General features: G+C 43.6%; 1 protein-coding gene across 1 annotated transcript in view; it reads left to right on the forward strand.

Moving 5' to 3' along the window:
• Positions 1-19,398, forward strand: part of LOC124616022 (cytochrome P450 6k1-like) — a 175,036-nt gene that overhangs the window by 104,433 nt on the left and 51,205 nt on the right. The window contains exons 4-6 of the mRNA XM_047144240.1: positions 591-853; positions 13,684-13,877; positions 16,462-16,683. Coding sequence (XP_047000196.1) covers positions 591-853; positions 13,684-13,877; positions 16,462-16,683 — 679 coding nt within the window. The remainder of the gene's footprint in view (positions 1-590; positions 854-13,683; positions 13,878-16,461; positions 16,684-19,398) is intronic.

Consider the following 19,398-nt stretch of genomic DNA (forward strand, 5'->3'; position numbering starts at 1 on the left):
ACTCGAGAAAACTGAAAAAGCAAAATTGTCGCGTTGTCGATACATCAGTTACGTAATAGACGCGTAAAACTCCTCTTGCTATTTTCTCGGAATTGCTAGAGTAGTGCGCATTACTGCTTGCACATTATGTTGTTTTAATGGCCCATAAAAGGCATACAAAGTAAATCTGTGATGCCAACGTCGTGGCCTTCCCTTGTCAGGTGGTGTGCTCTTTTCACACCCTCCAGCTTTTTCTGCGGTGCGTTTCTACCTCCGTAACTAAGAGAGGTTTCCCTCCAGCTTTCCATTTTGCATAGTTACAAATCGAATTATCGACCACATACACCGACCAGTACAGTGTTACAGCTCCAGCACGATCCCGGGGACTGGGTGTTTGTGTTGTCCCCATCATTTCATCATCATCATTCGTGAACGTAGCTAAAATTGGAAAGCGCAAAGATTGGGACATTGTACGGGCGCTGATGACCGCGCGGTTGAGCGCCCCACAAACCAAGCATCATCATCATCCAGCACGATTTCGAGATTCTTTTTTGCCGAACTTTCTGATTAACTGCGAGAAGTGCTGAATGTAATACCTGCTGTACTGACAGACGCTCCAGGACTGCGGCCGCGAAATGGCGGAGGTGCTGGAGAGCACGGCAGACCGCGGGCAAGTGGTCGAGATGCGCGAGCTGGTGGCCAGGTACTCCACTGACGTCATCGCGTCCGTCGCCTTCGGCATCGAGGTCGACTGCCAGCGAGAGCCGGACAACGAGTTCCGCCAATGGGGGCGCAAGATCTTCCAGCCGTCACTCCAGGCCGGGATCAACTTCATGCTCGCCGTCGTCAGCCCGACGCTGGGAAAACTTCTGAAGTGAGTGTCGCTGGCACATATCTAAGGTTCCGCTCATGATTATCGACATCAACACGTCACCATCGTCGTCATCGCCATCGTCGTCGTCATCGTCATCATCATCATCATCATCGTCATCATCATCACCATCATCATATTAGGTGAGTGTGTAACTCACTCAATGGAAAAGAGGCACAGCCTGACCCACAATCACCAGGTCATTACTGATTAACTAGTATCTTATTCGCTGCATCCAACACACGACTATCCTGGCTATTCATGCAAACGGAGAGGTAAAACCACGCCCCATCAGTGAAAAACATCGTGTCAAGGATCATCTCACCATTGTCCTGCAGAAAGGACAGAAACCAGATGCAAAAGTTCACACGCGCCAGATGATTGCTGTCTCTCAGTTCATGCACGACCGACATTTTGCAGGGATACATGGAGAGCGACTTCTGAAGAACTTTGTGAGCGGAACTCACGGACACGTGGGCCTGCTGAGCTAGTCGTCTAACATTGCACCTGCGCCACCTTCTGTTCAGATCTGGATGTGGATGGCCTGCCTAAATTTGGAACATTATGCACGCATTCGGTCTTTCTAAACTTGGGGATTAGCTTCCGTACAGCATTGCGGTTAGGCGTCTTCACTCCTGGGAACTATGCTGCAAATGCAGCTTCTACTGCTGAGGTAAACTTGTGTCCACTGCGGAACACATGCTCCACAAGAAACAATCTTTGTTCAATCGTCAGCATGATGACCTGGATCACAATGCTATCACACAAGGCGTTGGGGCCGGCCCGAGTGGCCGAGCGGTTCTAGGCGCTACAGTCTGGAACCGCGCAACCGCTACGGTCGCAGGTTCGAATCCTGCCTCGGGATTGGATGTGTGTGATGTCCTTAGGTTAGTTAGGTTTAAGTAGTTCTAAGTTCTGGGGGACTGATGACCTCAGCAGTTAAGTCCCATAGTGCTCAGAGCCATTCGAACCATTTTGAACAAGACGTTGGTCTTCAATCAAACAAGACCTGTGAACAAATACAAATACCAGGCCGAATATAGTTCAAATATGTTAAACAATGGAAAATGTTTTATTAATAATTGACAATCATCTCAGTCACTACTTACAAGGGAACCTCCCCATCGCACCCCCCTCAGATTTAGTTATAAGTTGGCACAGTGGATAGGCCTTGAAAAACTGAACACAGATCAATCGAGAAAACAGGAAGAAGTTGTGTGGAACTATGAAAAAAATTTGTAAAATATACAAACTGAGTAGTCCATTTGAAGATAGGCAACATCAAGGACAATGGGAGTCAAGGAGCGCTGTGGTCCTGTGGTTAGCGACAGCAGCTACGGAAAGAGAGGTCCTAGGTTCAAGCCTTCCCTCGAGTGAAAAGTTTAATTTTTTATTTTCAGTTTATGTGACAAACTCTTATGTTTTCATCACTTTTTTGTGAGTGATTATCACATCCACAACAAAACCCAAATCGGGCAAGGTAGAAGAATCTTTTTACCCATTCGCTAAGTGTAGAAGTTAGGTGGGCCGACAACATATTCCTGTCATGTGACGCACATGCCGTCACCAGTGTCGTGTAGAATATATCGGACGCGTTTTCCTGTAGAGGAATCGGTTGACCTATGACCTTGCGATCAAATGTTTTCGGTTCCCATTGAGGAGGCACGTCCTTTCGTCTACTAATCGCACGATTTTGCGGTGCGGTCGTAAAACACAGACACTTAACTTATTACAGTGAACAGAGACGTCGACGAACGAACGACAGATCATCACTTTGTGAAAATAAACAAAGTAAAATTTACACGCGAGGGGAAATTTGAACCCAGGACCTCTCGTTCCGCAGTAGTCGCGTTAACCACGCGACCACGGTGCTCCTCAGTTCATAATGTCCTTGATGTTGCCTATCTTGCACATGAACTACTCAGTTCGTATATTTTGTTTATTTTTTTCATAGTTCCACACAACTTCTTCCAGTTTTCTCGATTGATGGGTGTTCAGTTTTTCAAGGCCTATCCACTGTGCCAACTTATAACTAAATCTGAGGGGGGTGCGATGGGGAGGTTCCCTTGTTAGGACACCACAACATGGCACTGCATAGTTACTTTCTGAACATCCACTACGTGGAGGTGACAATAGTAATGGGATACCTCTTAATATCATGCCGGACCTCGTTTTTGGCCGCTGTAGAACAACAACTCGACATGACATGGACTCAACATGTCCCTGGAAATACTGAGCCATGCTGGCCCATTATAGCGAAAGTGTTGCTGGTGCAGGATTTTGTGCACGAACTGGCCTCTCGATTATGTTCCGTACACAGGGTGGTCCATTGATCGTGACCGGGCCAAATATCTCACGAAATAAGCGTCAAACGAAAAAACTACAAAGAACGAAACTTGTCTAGCTTGAATGGGGAAACCAGATGGCCCTATGGTTGGCAAGCTAGATGGCGCTGCCATAGGTCACACGGATATCAACTACGTTTTTTTAAAATTAGGAACCCCCTACATATTCGTGTAGAACGTAAACAAATATGAATGTTTTATTGGACCACTTTTTTCCCTTTGTGATAGATGGCGCTGTTATAGTCACAAACACAAAGCACACAATTTTAGACGACCAGTTGGTAACAGGTAAGTTTTTTAAAATTAAAATACAGAACGTACGTACGTTTGAACATTTTATTTCGGTTGTTCCAATGTGATACATGCACCTTTGTGAACGAATGCTGTTACAGCGTGATTACCTGTAAATACCACATTAATGCAATAAATGCTCAAAATGATGTCCGTCAACCTCAATGCATTTGGCAATACGTGTAATGACATTCCTCTCAACAGCGAGTAGTTCGCCTTCCGTAATGTTCGCACATGCATTGACAATGCGCTGACGCATGTTGTCAGGCATTGTCGGTGGATCACGATAGCAAATATCCTTCAACTTTCCCCACAGAAAGAAATCCGGGGACGTCAGATCCGGTGAACGTTCTGGCCATGGTATGGTGCTTCGACGACCAATACACCTGTCATGAAATATACTATTCAATACCGCTTCAACCGGACGCGAGCTATGTGCCGGACATCCATCATGTTGGAAGTACATCGCCATTCTGTCACGCACTGAAACATCTTGTAGTAACATCGGTAGAACATTACGTAGGAAATCAGCATACATTGCAGCATTTACAATGCCATCGGTAAAATGGGGGCCAATTATCCTTCCTCCCATAATGCCGCAACATACATTAACCCACCAAGTTCGCTGATGTTCCACTTGTCGCAGCCATCGTGGATTTTCCGTTGCCCAATAGTGCATATTACGCCGGTTTACGTTGCCGCTGTTGGTGAATGACGCTTCGTCACTAAATAGAACGCGTGCAAAAAATCTGTCATCGTCCCGTAATTTCTCTTGTGCCCAGTAGCAGAACTGTACACGACGTTCAAAGTCGTCGCCATCCAATTCCTGGCGCATAGAAATATGGCACGGGTGCAATCGATGTTGATGTAGCATTCTCAACACCGACGTTTTTGAGATTCCCGATTCTCACGCAGTTTGTCTGCTACTGATGTGCGGATTAGCCGAGACAGCAGCTAAGACACCTACTTGGGCATCATCATTTGTTTCAAGTCGTGGTTGACGTTTCACATGTGGCTGAACATTTCCTGTTTCCTTAAATAACGTAACTATCCGGCGAACAGTCCGGACACTTGGATGATGTCGTCCAGGATACCGAGCAGCATACATAGCAAACACGATATCGACCTTTTCCGCAATTGGTGGTGGTGGTGGTGGTGGTGGTGGTGGTGGTGGTTAGTGTTTAACGTCCCGTCGACAACGAGGTCATTAGAGAAGGAGCGCAAGCTCGGGTTAGGGAAGGATTGGGAAGGAAATCGGCCGTGCCCTTTCAAAGGAACCATCTCGGCATTTGCCTGAAACGATTTAGGGAAATCGCGGAAAACCTAAACCAGGATGGCCGGAGACGGGATTGAACCGTCGTCCTCCCGAATGCGAGTCCAGTGTGCTAACCACTGCGCCGCAATTGGTAAACGGTCCATTTTAACACGGGTAATGTATCACGAAGCAAATACCGTCCGCACTGGCGGAATGTTACGTGACACCACGTACTTATACGTTAGTGACTATTACAGCGCCATCTATCACAAAGGGAAAAAAGTGGTCCAGCTAAAACGTTCATATTTCTTCGCGTACTACTCAAATATGTAATAAAAAATGGGGGTTCCTATTTAGAAAAACGCAGTTGATATCCGTTTGACCTATGACAGCGCCATCTAGCGGGTCAACCATAGCGCCATCTGGTTTCCCCCTTCAAGCTATATGAGTTCCGTTCTTTGTAGTTTTTTCGTTTGACGCTTATTTCGTGAGATATTTGGCCCGGTCACTATCAATGAACCACCCTGTATATTGGATGGGATTTATGTCAGGCGATCTAGGCAGCAAATCATTCGCACGAATCGTCCAGAATGTTCTTCAAACCAATTGCTAACAATTGTGGCCCGGGTCAAAATCGTTCGCGATTGGTTTGAAGAACATTCCGGACGATTCGTGCGAATGATTTGCCACCTAGATCGCCTGACATAAGTCCCATCGAACACATTTGGGACATAATCGAGAGGTCAGTTCGTGCAAAAAATTCCGTACTAGCAAGACTTTCGCAATTATGGACAGCTGTAGAGGCAGTACGTCTCAATATTTCTGCAGGGGACTTCTAGGGACTTTTTGAGTCCATGCCATGTTGAGCTGCTGCATTACACCGGTCAAAAGGAGCTCCGACACGATATTAGGAAGCATCCCGTGACTTTTGCCAGCACAATGTACAGTCAGTTCCTCCGAGAACGCCACAGCACATCACTCATTACGGCGCCCATCTATGGACTCCCGCGGTCTGGTGGCTCTGGACTGCTGCCAGAGTCGCAGCAATCACGCGCACACCAGTCGCCCACATCAGAGCCGCAAAGGTGTCTGACAACCACCGAGCACCTGTTGCCATCCCATCGTTTAGTAATTACCACAGCGCATTTTTTAAACAAGAAATGTTGTTCAAAAAAGTTATGGGCATTCACCCGCGTGACGTCGTCGACTACTGCTGATATTTCAAGTGCACATCCTGTCACGCTCAAGGCGAAACTGCTCCAAAGTAAGCACTGTGCAAGGGGATTTATAATCTCGGTTTACAGACCAATTCCTGAAACATAACACGCACACAGATACACTAGCGCCATCACACAACCAAAGATAACCAGTATCAGAAGTTATCCAGAGTGAAAATTAATAACCAAGGGGAAAGGAGCATTAAATCTGTCCCTCTGTTTCTTCACAAAGGAGAGAGCAGGATCCCATGTAGAATTTAAACCAGAACCCTCCGTGGCTATTTATCAAGTTACTTTTATCTCAACTGTTGCTTTAATATCCTAATAGCTGGAACGCATGCCAGAATCTCCACGTTGTTACATTTCATAGGATGACTGGTGCCAAGACAATGTTTTCCTGTAACAGATTTTATCCACTTTTGTAAACATGTGTGACGCTTATGCTCAGTACACGATCTTGATAATCTGACCACTGTATGAAATACCACAACTGCGAGGAATACGGTAAACAACCGCCTTATGCAATCCAAGATCATCCTTTACTGAACGTAAAAGGACACTGATCTTAGATAGCAGTCGAAGAACAGACTCCACAATATATTTCTGCAAGAAGTGGTGACTGCTTGGAGATAGGGGGGAAGAAAGGGGAGGTAAGAGGAAGGGAAAGGGAGCACGGTATATCACCAATAAGGGTGATGACATCACAGATAAGATTGCCCCTGCATGTAGGAAATTTGCTCGAACATTTGCAGTTTTCAAGGTCATTGTGGTTCATAATCCCCACTTAATGCCGGCCGCTGGTGGCCGAGCGGAGCTAGACGCTTCAGTCTGGAACCGCGCGACCGGTACGGTCGAAGGTTCGAATCCTGCCTCGGGCATGGACGTGTGTGATGTCCTTAGGTTAGTTAGGTTTAAGTAGTTCTAAGTTCTAGGGGACTGATGATCTCAGATGTTAAGTCCCATAGTGCTCAGAGCCATTTTTAACCCACTTAATACCTACTTCTACAGGGCGTTCCCGTAAGCGCGTGCAAAAATGTAACAGGACGTAGAGAATGGTCCACTGAACAATTTGAGATAGGGAATGTGGGGTCGGAGAAGCCATCTTAAGGATATAGGGAAGTAATCTTGTCTGCCGCTTTCTTTAGCATTACTGTTTCCCAGCTTATTTACAACTAACATGCATACCAGTTTACACGTACTGTGCTGGTAATTACATATACGTTCTTTATTTCCTGCAAGGAAACAAGGAAGACGGGCTTGATTACTAGTAGGTCATGATGCAGGTTGTGTTTAATTTACTGGATTGGAATGGGAGCTCCTATTCCATGGCCTGTGAGGTCACGTGACCTGAATCCCCTTGATTATTTCCTACGGGGATATCTCATGTCAGTTGTCTATGAGACGCCAGTGGATATGGAAATGGAAATATTTGCCAGAATTATAGCTGCCTGTGATGTGATTCGAAACACACAAGGGGCCGGCCGCTGTGGCCGAGCGGTTCTAGGCGCTTCAGTCCGGAGCCGCGCTGCTGCTTCGGCCGCAGGTTCGAATCCTGCCTCGGGCATGGATGTGTGTGATGTCCTTAGGTTAGTTAGGTTTAAGTAGTTCTGAGTCTAGGGGACTGATGACCTCAGATGCTAAGTCCCATAGTGCTCAGAGCCATTTGAACCATTCGAAACACACCAGGGATATTTGTCAGGATGCGTCAGAATCTTGTTCGCCGATGTTATGCTTGCATTGAGGTTAATGGCCGTCATTTTCAGTACATTTTGTAAAATACAGTACAAATGGAACGTCCATATTGTCAGTGATGGTATTTTCAGTTAACACTAACAAATGTAAATAAAAAAGTACGGAGCTGACTTCTCTGACCCCAGGTTCCCTACCTCAAATTGTCCAGTGGAGCATCCTCTATGTCCTGTTAAATTTTTGCACGCTTTTACCTAAACACCCTGTATAAACGTAGGTGTTTACCTCCTTCACCTATCTCTTAAGATAGGGTGTAGGCTCTTTATGCATTGTGTGTTCTTACACTTCCCCGGAACCAAAACTGATCTTCTCCGAGCTCAGCTTCTACCGGTCTTCCCATCTTTTGTAAATAATTCGTGTCAATATTTTGCGATCAGAGCTTACTAAATAGATAGTCCAGTAACATTCACACCTGTCGGCACTTGCTTTCTCTGCTGCTGGAATTACTACGTTCTTCGTGGTGTTTAAGGATGTTTCGTCTGTCTTATACATTTTTGGTACCAGATGGAACAGCTTTGTCATGGCTGTCTTTCCCAAGGATCTCAGTTGTTCTGTGAAGTTTCATCTGCTCCAGGGGCCTTGTTTCAATTTAAATCTTTCAGTGCTCTGTCAGTCCTTGTCGCAACATCATGTCTCCCACCACATCTTTCTCTAATTCTTCTTCCCTTTCTATAATATTCCCTTCAAATTCATTTCCTTTGTAAAGGCCCTCTATATACACTCCTGGAAATTGAAATAAGAACACCGTGAATTCATTGTCCCAGGAAGGGGAAACTTTATTGACACATTCCTGGGGTCAGATACATCACATGATCACACTGACAGAACCACAGGCACATAGACACAGGCAACAGAGCATGCACAATGTCGGCACTAGTACAGTGTATATCCACCTTTCGCAGCAATGCAGGCTGCTATTCTCCCATGGAGACGATCGTAGAGATGCTGGATGTAGTCCTGTGGAACGGCTTGCCATGCCATTTCCACCTGGCGCCTCAGTTGGACCAGCGTTCGTGCTGGACGTGCAGACCGCGTGAGACGACGCTTCATCCAGTCCCAAACATGCTCAACGGGGAACAGATCCGGAGATCTTGCTGGCCAGGGTAGTTGACTTACACCTTCTAGAGCACGTTGGGTGGCACGGGATACATGCGGACGTGCATTGTCCTGTTGGAACAGCAAGTTCCCTTGCCAGTCTAGGAATGGTAGAACGATGGGTTCGATGACGGTTTGGATGTACCGTGCACTATTCAGTGTCCCCTCGACGATCACCAGTGGTGTACGGCCAGTGTAGGAGATCGCTCCCCACACCATGATGCCGGGTGTTGGCCCTGTGTGCCTCGGTCGTATGCAGTCCTGATTGTGGCGCTCACCTGCACGGCGCCAAACACGCATACGACCATCATTGGCACCAAGGCAGAAGCGACTCTCATCGCTGAAGACGACACGTCTCCATTCGTCCCTCCATTCACGCCTGTCGCGACACCACTGGAGGCGGGCTGCACGATGTTGGGGCGTGAGCGGAAGACGGCCTAACGGTGTGCGGGACCGTAGCCCAGCTTCATGGAGACGGTTGCGAATGGTCCTCGCCGATACCCCAGGAGCAACAGTGTCCCTAATTTGCTGGGAAGTGGCGGTGCGGTCCCCTACGGCACTGCGTAGGATCCTACGGTCTTGGCGTGCATCCGTGCGTCGCTGCGGTCCGGTCCCAGGTCGACGGGCACGTGCACCTTCCGCCGACCACTGGCGACAACATCGATGTACTGTGGAGACCTCACGCCCCACGTGTTGAGCAATTCGGCGGTACGTCCACCCGGCCTCCCGCATGCCCACTATACGCCCTCGCTCAAAGTCCGTCAACTGCACATACGGTTCACGTCCACGCTGTCGCGGCATGCTACCAGTGTTAAAGACTGCGATGGAGCTCCGTATGCCACGGCAAACTGGCTGACACTGACGGCGGCGGTGCACAAATGCTGCGCAGCTAGCGCCATTCGACGGCCAGCACCGCGGTTCCTGGTGCGTCCGCTGTGCCGTGCGTGTGATCATTGCTTGTACAGCCCTCTCGCAGTGTCCGGAGCAAGTATGGTGGGTCTGACACACCGGTGTCAATGTGTTCTTTTTTCCATTTCCAGGAGTGTATTTCTTCCACCTTTCAGCTTTCTCTTCGTAACTTAGTTCTAGTTTTCCACCTGAGCTCTTGCTGTTTATGTAGCTGTTTCTCTTTTCTCTAAAGGTCTTTAATTTTCCTTTCAGCAGTATCTGTCTTTCCCCTACTTATCCACGCCTTTACAGCCTTTTTATTTCTCGTCTAGCCATTACAGCTCAGCCATTTTTCACTTTTTGAATACTACTATTAAATTAAACTCGTGTGACAAATGTAGGTCTGGCCTTTGTAAACACCATAGCACACAAGCACCACTAATTAACGTGACTGATTACCTGAAATACGCCAAACACAACACTGAGGCTACAATTGACACTGCTGGACTTTAGCAAAGTATTAGATACCCCCTACTGTGACATAAAACTCCGAATTCACCGACAGCTGAAATTTTCAGATAGTACATGCTTGTGATTTGAAAGCAACCTCATAGGCCTCAGTCCTTGACACTCTATTGCTCTCTTTTATCATCAACTGTATCTTGTCGGTTTTGAACTCCAGGAATTATCATTTCTATGTTGTCAACTTCCAGCTTCGCCAAAGGTCTAGAACTGAAGATATCAGCACTGCCATCGTCCAGATCAAAACAGTCCGTCTTCTGTGTTCAGATGGATGCTAAATCTAGGACATGAATTAACACCAAAAACGCCCACGTAATTTTTGTATCCCATAAGAAATTAAATATTTCTCGTCGGTATCCCAGTACCGTAGCAGAAAACAGTGAAGAGATCTGACATAGCCGCGGATGAGCACTTCAATTGGTTGGAAAAGATTGTCACTACATGCGAAAGATTTCTGCTTGCCTCTGCTACCCCTATATTCCACGGGATGTGAAACGTCAACTTTCGCAATCACTTGATCTAACAAAGCCCGCTATTATGATGTAATCTAACACAGCTCAAGTAGTAATAATAATGTCGTGTAACGAGGGCCTCCCGTCGGGTAGACCGTTCGCCTGGTGCAAGGCTTTCGATTTGACGCCACTTCGGCGACTTGCGCGTCGATGGGGATGAAATGATGATAATTAGGACAACACAACACCCAGTCCCTGAGCGGATAAAATCTCCGACCCAGCCGGGAATCGAACCCGGGCGCTTAGGATTGACGTTCTGTCGCGCTGACCACTTTCTTTTTTCTATCGTTGTGTTTGGTCGTTGCGGACGTCGCAAGACATTCTATTCAAGTTCGGTGGTTGATCCTTCCACTCAGTTTTTTTTATTACAAAGGCCAACCGGCTCTCTGACCGAACACGCTGAGCTACCGTGCCGGCTAACTACTCAGCTACCGGAGGCGGACAGCTCAAGTAGTGAGAAAGCTAGATGGTAAGAACTAACTGTGATTTCTTATGTGCGTTATATCTGCAACATTTGTCTGGTTCACAATGTCAGTGTTTAATATGTCCAATCAGACTGCTTGCGGTCACATAAGTTATGTGACTACCCTACTCTATATCTATAGGGTGACTTTTTCCAGGCGTGTACAAACTCTTGGGATTGATCAGGGAGAGGACTCGGAATAAAAAAGGTCCAATGAACTTATGTCCGGAAATGCAAGGATTCCATGCTAGAGACCATTTATTCAATCATACAGTGTTACGGATACTGCGGTCTAATACGCGCTGTACCATGCAGCCACAGGTACCCTCTCTGAGGGTGTTACTGTCCCCCGTACGTCACGCCCAAGCGCCCTCTCCTGCCATAGTAATCAGTAATGTTTTGCCCGATTCACTTCTCTTGCTGACTCACCTCGTAGTGAATGTGATACAGCGTTGTATACAATGGTTCCGTATTCCAATCGACAGCTTGCCGACATGGTATTTACTTACGGAGAGACAAATGGGCAAGGGCGCCAGGCAGCAAGGTTGTATCAGGAGACCTATCCCCGCCGACAACAGCCACACCATTCAATGTTTGTGACAGTTTTTCACCGTTTGTCTGAGAGAGGCTCGTTTCAGAAAGCAGGAAATCATGAAGGACGAAAAAAAAAGTTCATATGGCTCTAAGCACTATGGAACATAACTCCTGAGGCCATCAGTTCCCTAGACTTAAACTACTTAAACCTAACTAACCTAAGGACATCACACACATCTATGCTCGAGGCAGGATTCGAACCTGCGACCGTGGCAGCAGTGCGGTTCCGGACTGAAGCGCCTAGAACCGCTCGGCCACAGCGGCCGGCAGTTACTACCCTTATCGCTTTCAGCTTGTGCAGGGCTTACTAGCGACAGTCCAGGTGGTGTTGCTCTGCTACGCTATGTTCAGTGCAGGTTTAAGGCCGATGCAGCACAAGCTGCCAGCTGGGGGGAGCCCCCCCCCCCCCCCACAGTTGTGAGATTCCCATACAGTAAGTATCTCTATTAGAAGCGACCGCTTGGGGCACCAAACTGAGTGGGATGTCCGAGTGTAACACTCCAAAGTGTATGATGAGAAAGAATTCCCTTCTCCAGTTCATCTTTCTCAGAGATGCGTCTTAAACCTCCGTTGTGTTTCGGTTCACAGGAGAAAAATAAACTGCAGATGGGAACCCCATGTTCGAAACCGTTATTCACCAAGGCAACAGAGCATCACATTCATTAGAAACATGGTCTGCCTAAGCAGCAGAGCTCTATCTTCTCCACTGGTGATCGAAGCAATGAGTCACGATCATGGAATGAGAAAAAGAACATTCCGAGACGTTCCACCTAGGGTCTGTAAGCGTACAGCGTCACGTTTTCTGCCGAATGGGTAGCCTAGTGGCAGGCGCTCGTGCCTATGACTTCCAACGCTCTGTAGTATAGTTGGATGACGTTTCTGGACACGGGTTCCTATCCATGATTTGCTCCTCGAGACACCCTACACAAGCCCTCGACGTTTTTCATAACACTTGTGGGACGTCCTGCACATTCCTTGTGGTCTAGTGGTAAAGTGCATACCTGGAAACCCAAAGACTGCAGGACCGGATCCCATTCGCACCACGTATTCTTTAGTCTGCATTTTATCCTACCATTCTACTTTCAGTGGTGTGGAGATTCGCTAGAAACGACACATGGATCAGATTTCACGTTAAATTGCAGCTCCCTTTTCACTGGTTGGATAACTGGCGTGGCTTAAGGACACACAACTCGATGAAGTGACATCCAATCGAAAGGCTTGCACTTCGTCATTGATAGACACTAAATTATAATTATAATATATTTAACTTTTCTTTCTTGTGTTTATCTGTGTTTTCCCGTGACTGAAGTACAAACTTTATCACAAAAAAACCAATTTGTTTGTTGATAACACATATTTGAAAGAACGAACTATTTTTAAATTTGTAATAAGTTCCTTTGGGACCAAACTGCTGAGGTCATTGGTCCCTAGGCCTACACACTACTTAATCTAACTTAAACTAACCACGCTAAAGCAACACACACACGCATGCGCGAAGAAGGATCTGCGATACAGAGTAGTTACATTAAAAGTGTTACGAAAAACTTTGTAGAGTTGGACGAATGAAGTGGAGTCATATCCAGTTATATCTAAGACAGTTGCTAGCAGTCTATTGAAGAGAAATTTGCACTGTTCTTCTTTACAGAAGTTCCTATGAATTACTGCTGCGGCATCCTGCAACTACTGAATTCACTATGGGCGCTGGCTAAAATATTCTGTGCTGTAATGCGATAGGATTAAGCGGCAAATTGTGGTTGCCAACACACGAAGAATCATGAACTAAATTATGTGCAGAGGTTTCATCATTTTTTCATCACTATGCACATCATACTGTATAATGCCAAAAATGTTCTGTTTTCCTCCAGTGTGTGTGATCAATTCACGATTATCATTTCCTTGCAGACTCAAAGACGGAGCAGCTGCTGTCAGCACTTATTTTAGACGTATGGTAGCGGAGACAGTTGCATACAGGGAGGAGAACAACGTTTGCAGGAAAGATTTCATGGATCTTATGATCCAACTCAAAAACAATGGATATCTCGAAGGCGAAAAGCCAGAGAATGGAGAGGGCGGTACCAAGGAAGTGTCCCCTACGAGTAAGTATGTTATATGAAGTAGAAATGACATATTATCTCTTGACAACCTCTGTTAACGTTACAATCCATAGAATAGGTCCACCTGCGTTGCTGTAACCTACTCTATTATTAGACATTGCTTTCACATGCCTTCACTAGCAACCTATAAAACAACAGTGGTATCAATGGGAGACATGAATTATTACTTTTTAATCACAGATACCAAACAATCTTCCCATCACAGTCTTAATAAGAAACAAGATCGACTAATCTGGGGGTACAGGTACAATGAATACAAAAATGCATACCACGCAAACAATTATTCTAAATTAGCAATTGCCATACGAACTACGAACATGGGGCGGTCATTTCATGATATAAGAAATTATCATCAAGAATAAAATTAAAACAAGAGGGAAATTTAGTCAGTAATTAAACTGCTTAAGACTCTCATGAATATCGCTGGGTATCTAGCAGGAGATTAAAGCACTGTGCTGCAGATGTTAGCCCAGAATTTAGGTACATCTGTTATTTTTCCTTTAGTAATTGTTAGTTTCCTGAACGATGAGAATACTCACTAACGAAACCACCTTATAAAAAAAGGAAAAGGTATAATTCGGACAATTTTAGAGCCTTTTCTTTGCCATCGGTAATCGCAAAAATTGTTGAAAAGACTGTGTATATAAGGTTAAGTGATCTTTTTAGTTTACATAATTTGGGCAAACATACAGTCCGGTTTCAAAAGTGTTTTAACAATTATAAATGCTACATTCTCTTTTGTGCGACAGGCATTGGACAGATTAAACAAAAAGTTACGAATACTAGGCGTCTTCTTTTGTTTAACTAAAGCCTTTGATTGTATTAATCGCAAAATATTACTGCAGAAATCGGACCATTATGGAATAAGAGGAGTAACTCACAATTGAGTTTTCTTATACTTTAAGAACAGACAGCAAAACGCCGTTCTCCACAGTAATAATACTGACTCTGGAGTGGTGTCTGATTGGGGAGGTGCCTCATGGGCCAATTTTGAGATCACTACAATATGAAGGGATAATTTTTAAATATTTGTCTTTGGTGATGACACTAGCTTGACAACGAAGGGTGTTGAAAGCAAAATAGATAATGTCAAATAATGCAGATCAAGATATATGTCCATAGCTTGTAAAAAATTAATTTATGCTAAATCATACTACGATTCTATTAAACACCATTCAGTCAAAGCTGAAATGCTGATTACACAGAATGAGTCTGAATAACACATATTCCTAGGTGTTCAGACACATGATAAGCTATCATGGAACGTACATGTTCAAAATCTCATTCAAAAACTGTATGCTGCTATTTTACCCTTAGAACAGTATGTGCAATAAATAAATGAGGGTCCAACAAGAAAGTTAGTCTGTCTATTTTCATTTGCGTCTGACATACGGCGTTATATTCTGGGTAACTCTTCCCATTCACAAAGGACACCTTCGGCTCAGAAACGGGCAGTTCGGATAATATGTGGTGTAAGTTCGCCAACTCCCTGTTCAGGAGTCTGGGAATTCTGAAATTGGCTCCTAAAACCTATTTTCTTTAATGTCGCTTGCTGTTAAAAATATAAGCTTATTCGGAATAATTTGCAGCTTTCACTTGGTGAATACTAGGCAGAAATCCAATCTGCATTTGGACCGTACCTCCTTGACTCCTGTGCAAATGGGTGTGCAGTATTTTGCTCCATCCATTTTCAATAAGCTACCATAAGAATTTAAAAAAAAGTTAGCAGTAATCTTCGCACTTTAAAATTTAAACAGTAGAATTTCCTCATGTCTCACTCCTTCTATTCTGCTGGGGACTTCGTGGGAAAAAATTAAGCAAATTTTTGTATTATAAAGTTGATTGTGCATATATCTCCACAGCAGCTTACAGTCTGCAGAGGATTCGTATAAATTTTATCTGTTATTAATTTTTCTGTGGTTAAATTTCATATACTGACTCGTTCCATGATCATGGAGGTTTACTCCTGAGTCTGGTCCTACAGAGCTAGAAATATTAAATGTAAAATAAAAGTAAATTGAATTAAGTTCCTAAACATAGCTCCTTGCTACTTTTGGATGCATTCAAGAGATTGGAACAATAAAATATTTTAAAATATAGGTAACCATAATAATAATTTTATGGTGGTCCCATAGCTTTTCTAGATGAAATTCATGGAAAAATGATTGATAAAGTCCCTCTTATGTTTCTACAGTATCTTGCTGTGTTGCAAATGTAAATTTCATAGAAGACTTGACCTTCACTGTGATGTTAATGCGACGTGAAGGTTACACTGGATTTTATATGAGTACATGTAACTAGATCTAAACATTATAATAGGACATACAGAGAATTTTAAATTTGTCATTTATGTTTGAACGTTGAGGAGTTTTGCGTAAGACATGCTATTGCAAAGACAAGTTTTGGGAAGACAAAAGGTGAACTTTCATCATTAATTTTCTAATAACAATAATAATAATATATAACATGTGCTATTTATGTGACAATACCATAGATTCCAAATAATTTGTCTGATTTTGGTGTCTGTGATCTTGTAAGTTTGAGCATTACGTTGATATTTCCACAGAGCTCACAATAGAAGACGTGGCTGCACAGGCCTTTATCTTCTTTGGAGCGGGCTTTGAAACATCTTCATCAACTATGAGCTTCGCTCTCCATGAACTGGCACTCCACCCTCATTTCCAAACGAAGTTGCAACATGAAATCGATTCTGTTCTTAAGGAAACTGGTAGTGATATCACTTATGATGCTCTCTCCAAAATGCCTTACCTTGATAAAGTTGTATCTGGTAAGTATGTCAACACTAATACTTGTTTCTATACTCAAATTGTCACCCACAATCCAATTAATAGTTAGTTTTTTGCTCTAGTCTTGACCTTGAGGCAGAGCAGGCACTGTACTTTGCCTAGCAGGCTCATAGTCATAACTGTTTCTTTAAACTCCGTCTTACGCAAAGCACAATTTGCTTTTTGTTTTTAATCCAGACATGTATCGATATCTAAGTGTCATCTTCTGTGGATCAAATTTATTTTCGTAAAATGCAATACGAAGTTCATGGTCATTTATCTATTTTAGGACTAAAAATGATACTGCATGTATTTTGTTTTGTTTGTTGGGGTTGTTCACCTGAATATTACATTGCGAGTAAAAATGTACTTTTACATGTCGGCTTTTTTGTGTCCTGCTCTTATCGTTTTGTCAGCATATCATCTGGAAACTTGTCAAAGAGAATTCTGTGCATTTTTCAAATACCGTTTCGCGGGTAATGGTTATTTACATTACCATACTTACATTTTCCGTTCTGTTGTGTATCTCTGATGGATATGTCTTTCTATTGCTATTGTGCACACTGTTATCCTACCGTTTTAATATGATATCACTCTCAGTTTTACTTCACGTGTACCACAAAACATGATATGAGCAGATGCTTATCTCTCCATACTCACTGAGAGACGCTCTGTTACTGAAACTTCCTGGCAGATTAGAACTGTGTGCCGGACCGAGACTCGAACTAGGGACCTTTGGCTTTCGCGGGCAAGTGCTCTACCAACTGAGCTACCCAAGCGCGACTGACGAGCCTTCTCACAGCTTTAATTCCGCGAGTACCTCGTCTCCTACCTTCCAAACTTCACAGAAGCTCTCCTGGAAGAAAGGATATTGCGCGGACATGGCTTAGCCTGGGGGATGTTTCCAGAATGAGAATCTGTTATTGTTGCTCTTCAAGTGTTCATTGTTTGAATTATGTTTCGTGTGACGCTAATTTTGAATGTCCTGTGAGAACTGTTGTGGTGTATCTGCCGAGGGAAGAACTTATGTGACGTCATGTTATTGTATATATATATATATATATATATATATATATATATATATATATGTATGTGTGTGTGTGTGTGTGTGTGTGTGTGTGTGTGTGTGTGTGTGTGTCTGTAAAATGAGAGAGAGAGAGAAGAGAGACAGAGCTGGAAATGTTTTCATATATGGAAGGGCTTTTGTATATTTCACTGAGTGTTCAGAACAGTGTTTTTTTTACACAGTGTTGTATTTTCATTAAAGATTTCTTTCCTTGTATTATTGCTTTTTGTATGTGATAATTCTCCTCTGTTGTCAATTTTTGATAGGGACTATTGCTTTCTCTGAGAATTTAATCAGTTTCAGTGTTGTTTGGCTGGTGGTTTTCTTGTATGAAATGATCTGCAAAAGTGGAGTTTGTACTGCCAGTTCTTAAGGCACTCAGTTGTGTAGAATATCTCGTTTTAAAATTTCTGCGTGTTTGGGCTATGTAGACAGATTGCTGTGAACTATAGATTAACATATAGTCTCCACTTTGAGAGAATTTGTCCGTGGAGGCGTTTCTTGTGTTTAACTTTTACTGTACTGAATGCGGAATGATATTCATAGTCACTATTTCTTCAGATTATTCCCCACCCTGTGGAGGTTTTTGTTGCTGTGTGGCAGTATGTGCCACGCTATGTTCTTCGCAAAGTTTCCTGGATCCTTGTGTTTGTCATGTGTTTGTGTTCCTGGTTCTGTTGTGTGGCTGGTAATTTGTTCATGATTTTTCTTTTATAATTTGTTTCTCATTTTGTTGTTCAGCATTTTTATTATTTGTGTCTTGGGCCATTTGCTCTGGTTATCTAGAGGATTGTGCTTCGTTCATGAGTGTACCTGAGATTGTCCAGTGGAGTTATGTTGAGCCTGTGTAGCATGTCTCTGAATTGAGAGTTTGTGTGCCTGGGGTGATTTGAAAGGTTGTGAATAGTTGTACCTGTGGCTGTAGGTTTCCTGAATATTCCACAATTACATTTTTTTCTGTGTATAGTGATCTCTAAGAAATTAAGTTTCGTCTCTGCTTTGTCTCAATTGGGAATTTTCGTTTAATGTGAACTGTGTTTATGTAGCGCGTAATTGTTTTGTCTAGGTGACTGTTTTGTCTATCAGGAAAATGCTGTCTACACATCAGTATCAGTATATAACCTTGTATTTTTCTGCATTCATTGAATACTCGTATTTTGTTTTCAATGTGATTCAGAAATATGTTTGAAAGTAGACCAATGATGGGTGAGCCCATTGGTAGGCTTTCCTTTTGTAGATAAAACTCCTTGTAGTTCTGTTCTATTACGATCATTAGGATGCCTTAAATTTCATCTATGTTTGTATTTGTTGTGTTCTCTCGTTTCCCCAGTCCTTTGGTAAAGTTGATTGTTTCCCCTACTGGCACAATTATGTACATGAATGTGATGTCAAAAGAAGTAAGGTTTAAATTGGATGGTATATTTACATCTTTTATTTTTTCTATCAGTTCATTGGTTTTTTTGTACGTTTCCGTTTTATGTGAAAGTGTACTATTTCTCTGGTACAGTAATGCACACATGTGTCTAGATAGGTGGTAAGACAGTGATTCAGTTTTTTGTTTTGTGTTTCTTTCTTCCTTAATGTTAGTGTTTCTGTGTATTATTTTATTTCTTGTCTGATGTCATCGAAATGGGCTGGCGTTTTTATGAAA

The sequence above is a fragment of the Schistocerca americana genome, chromosome 5 (genome assembly GCF_021461395.2).
Source record: "Schistocerca americana isolate TAMUIC-IGC-003095 chromosome 5, iqSchAmer2.1, whole genome shotgun sequence".
Lineage (NCBI taxonomy): Eukaryota > Metazoa > Arthropoda > Insecta > Orthoptera > Acrididae > Schistocerca > Schistocerca americana.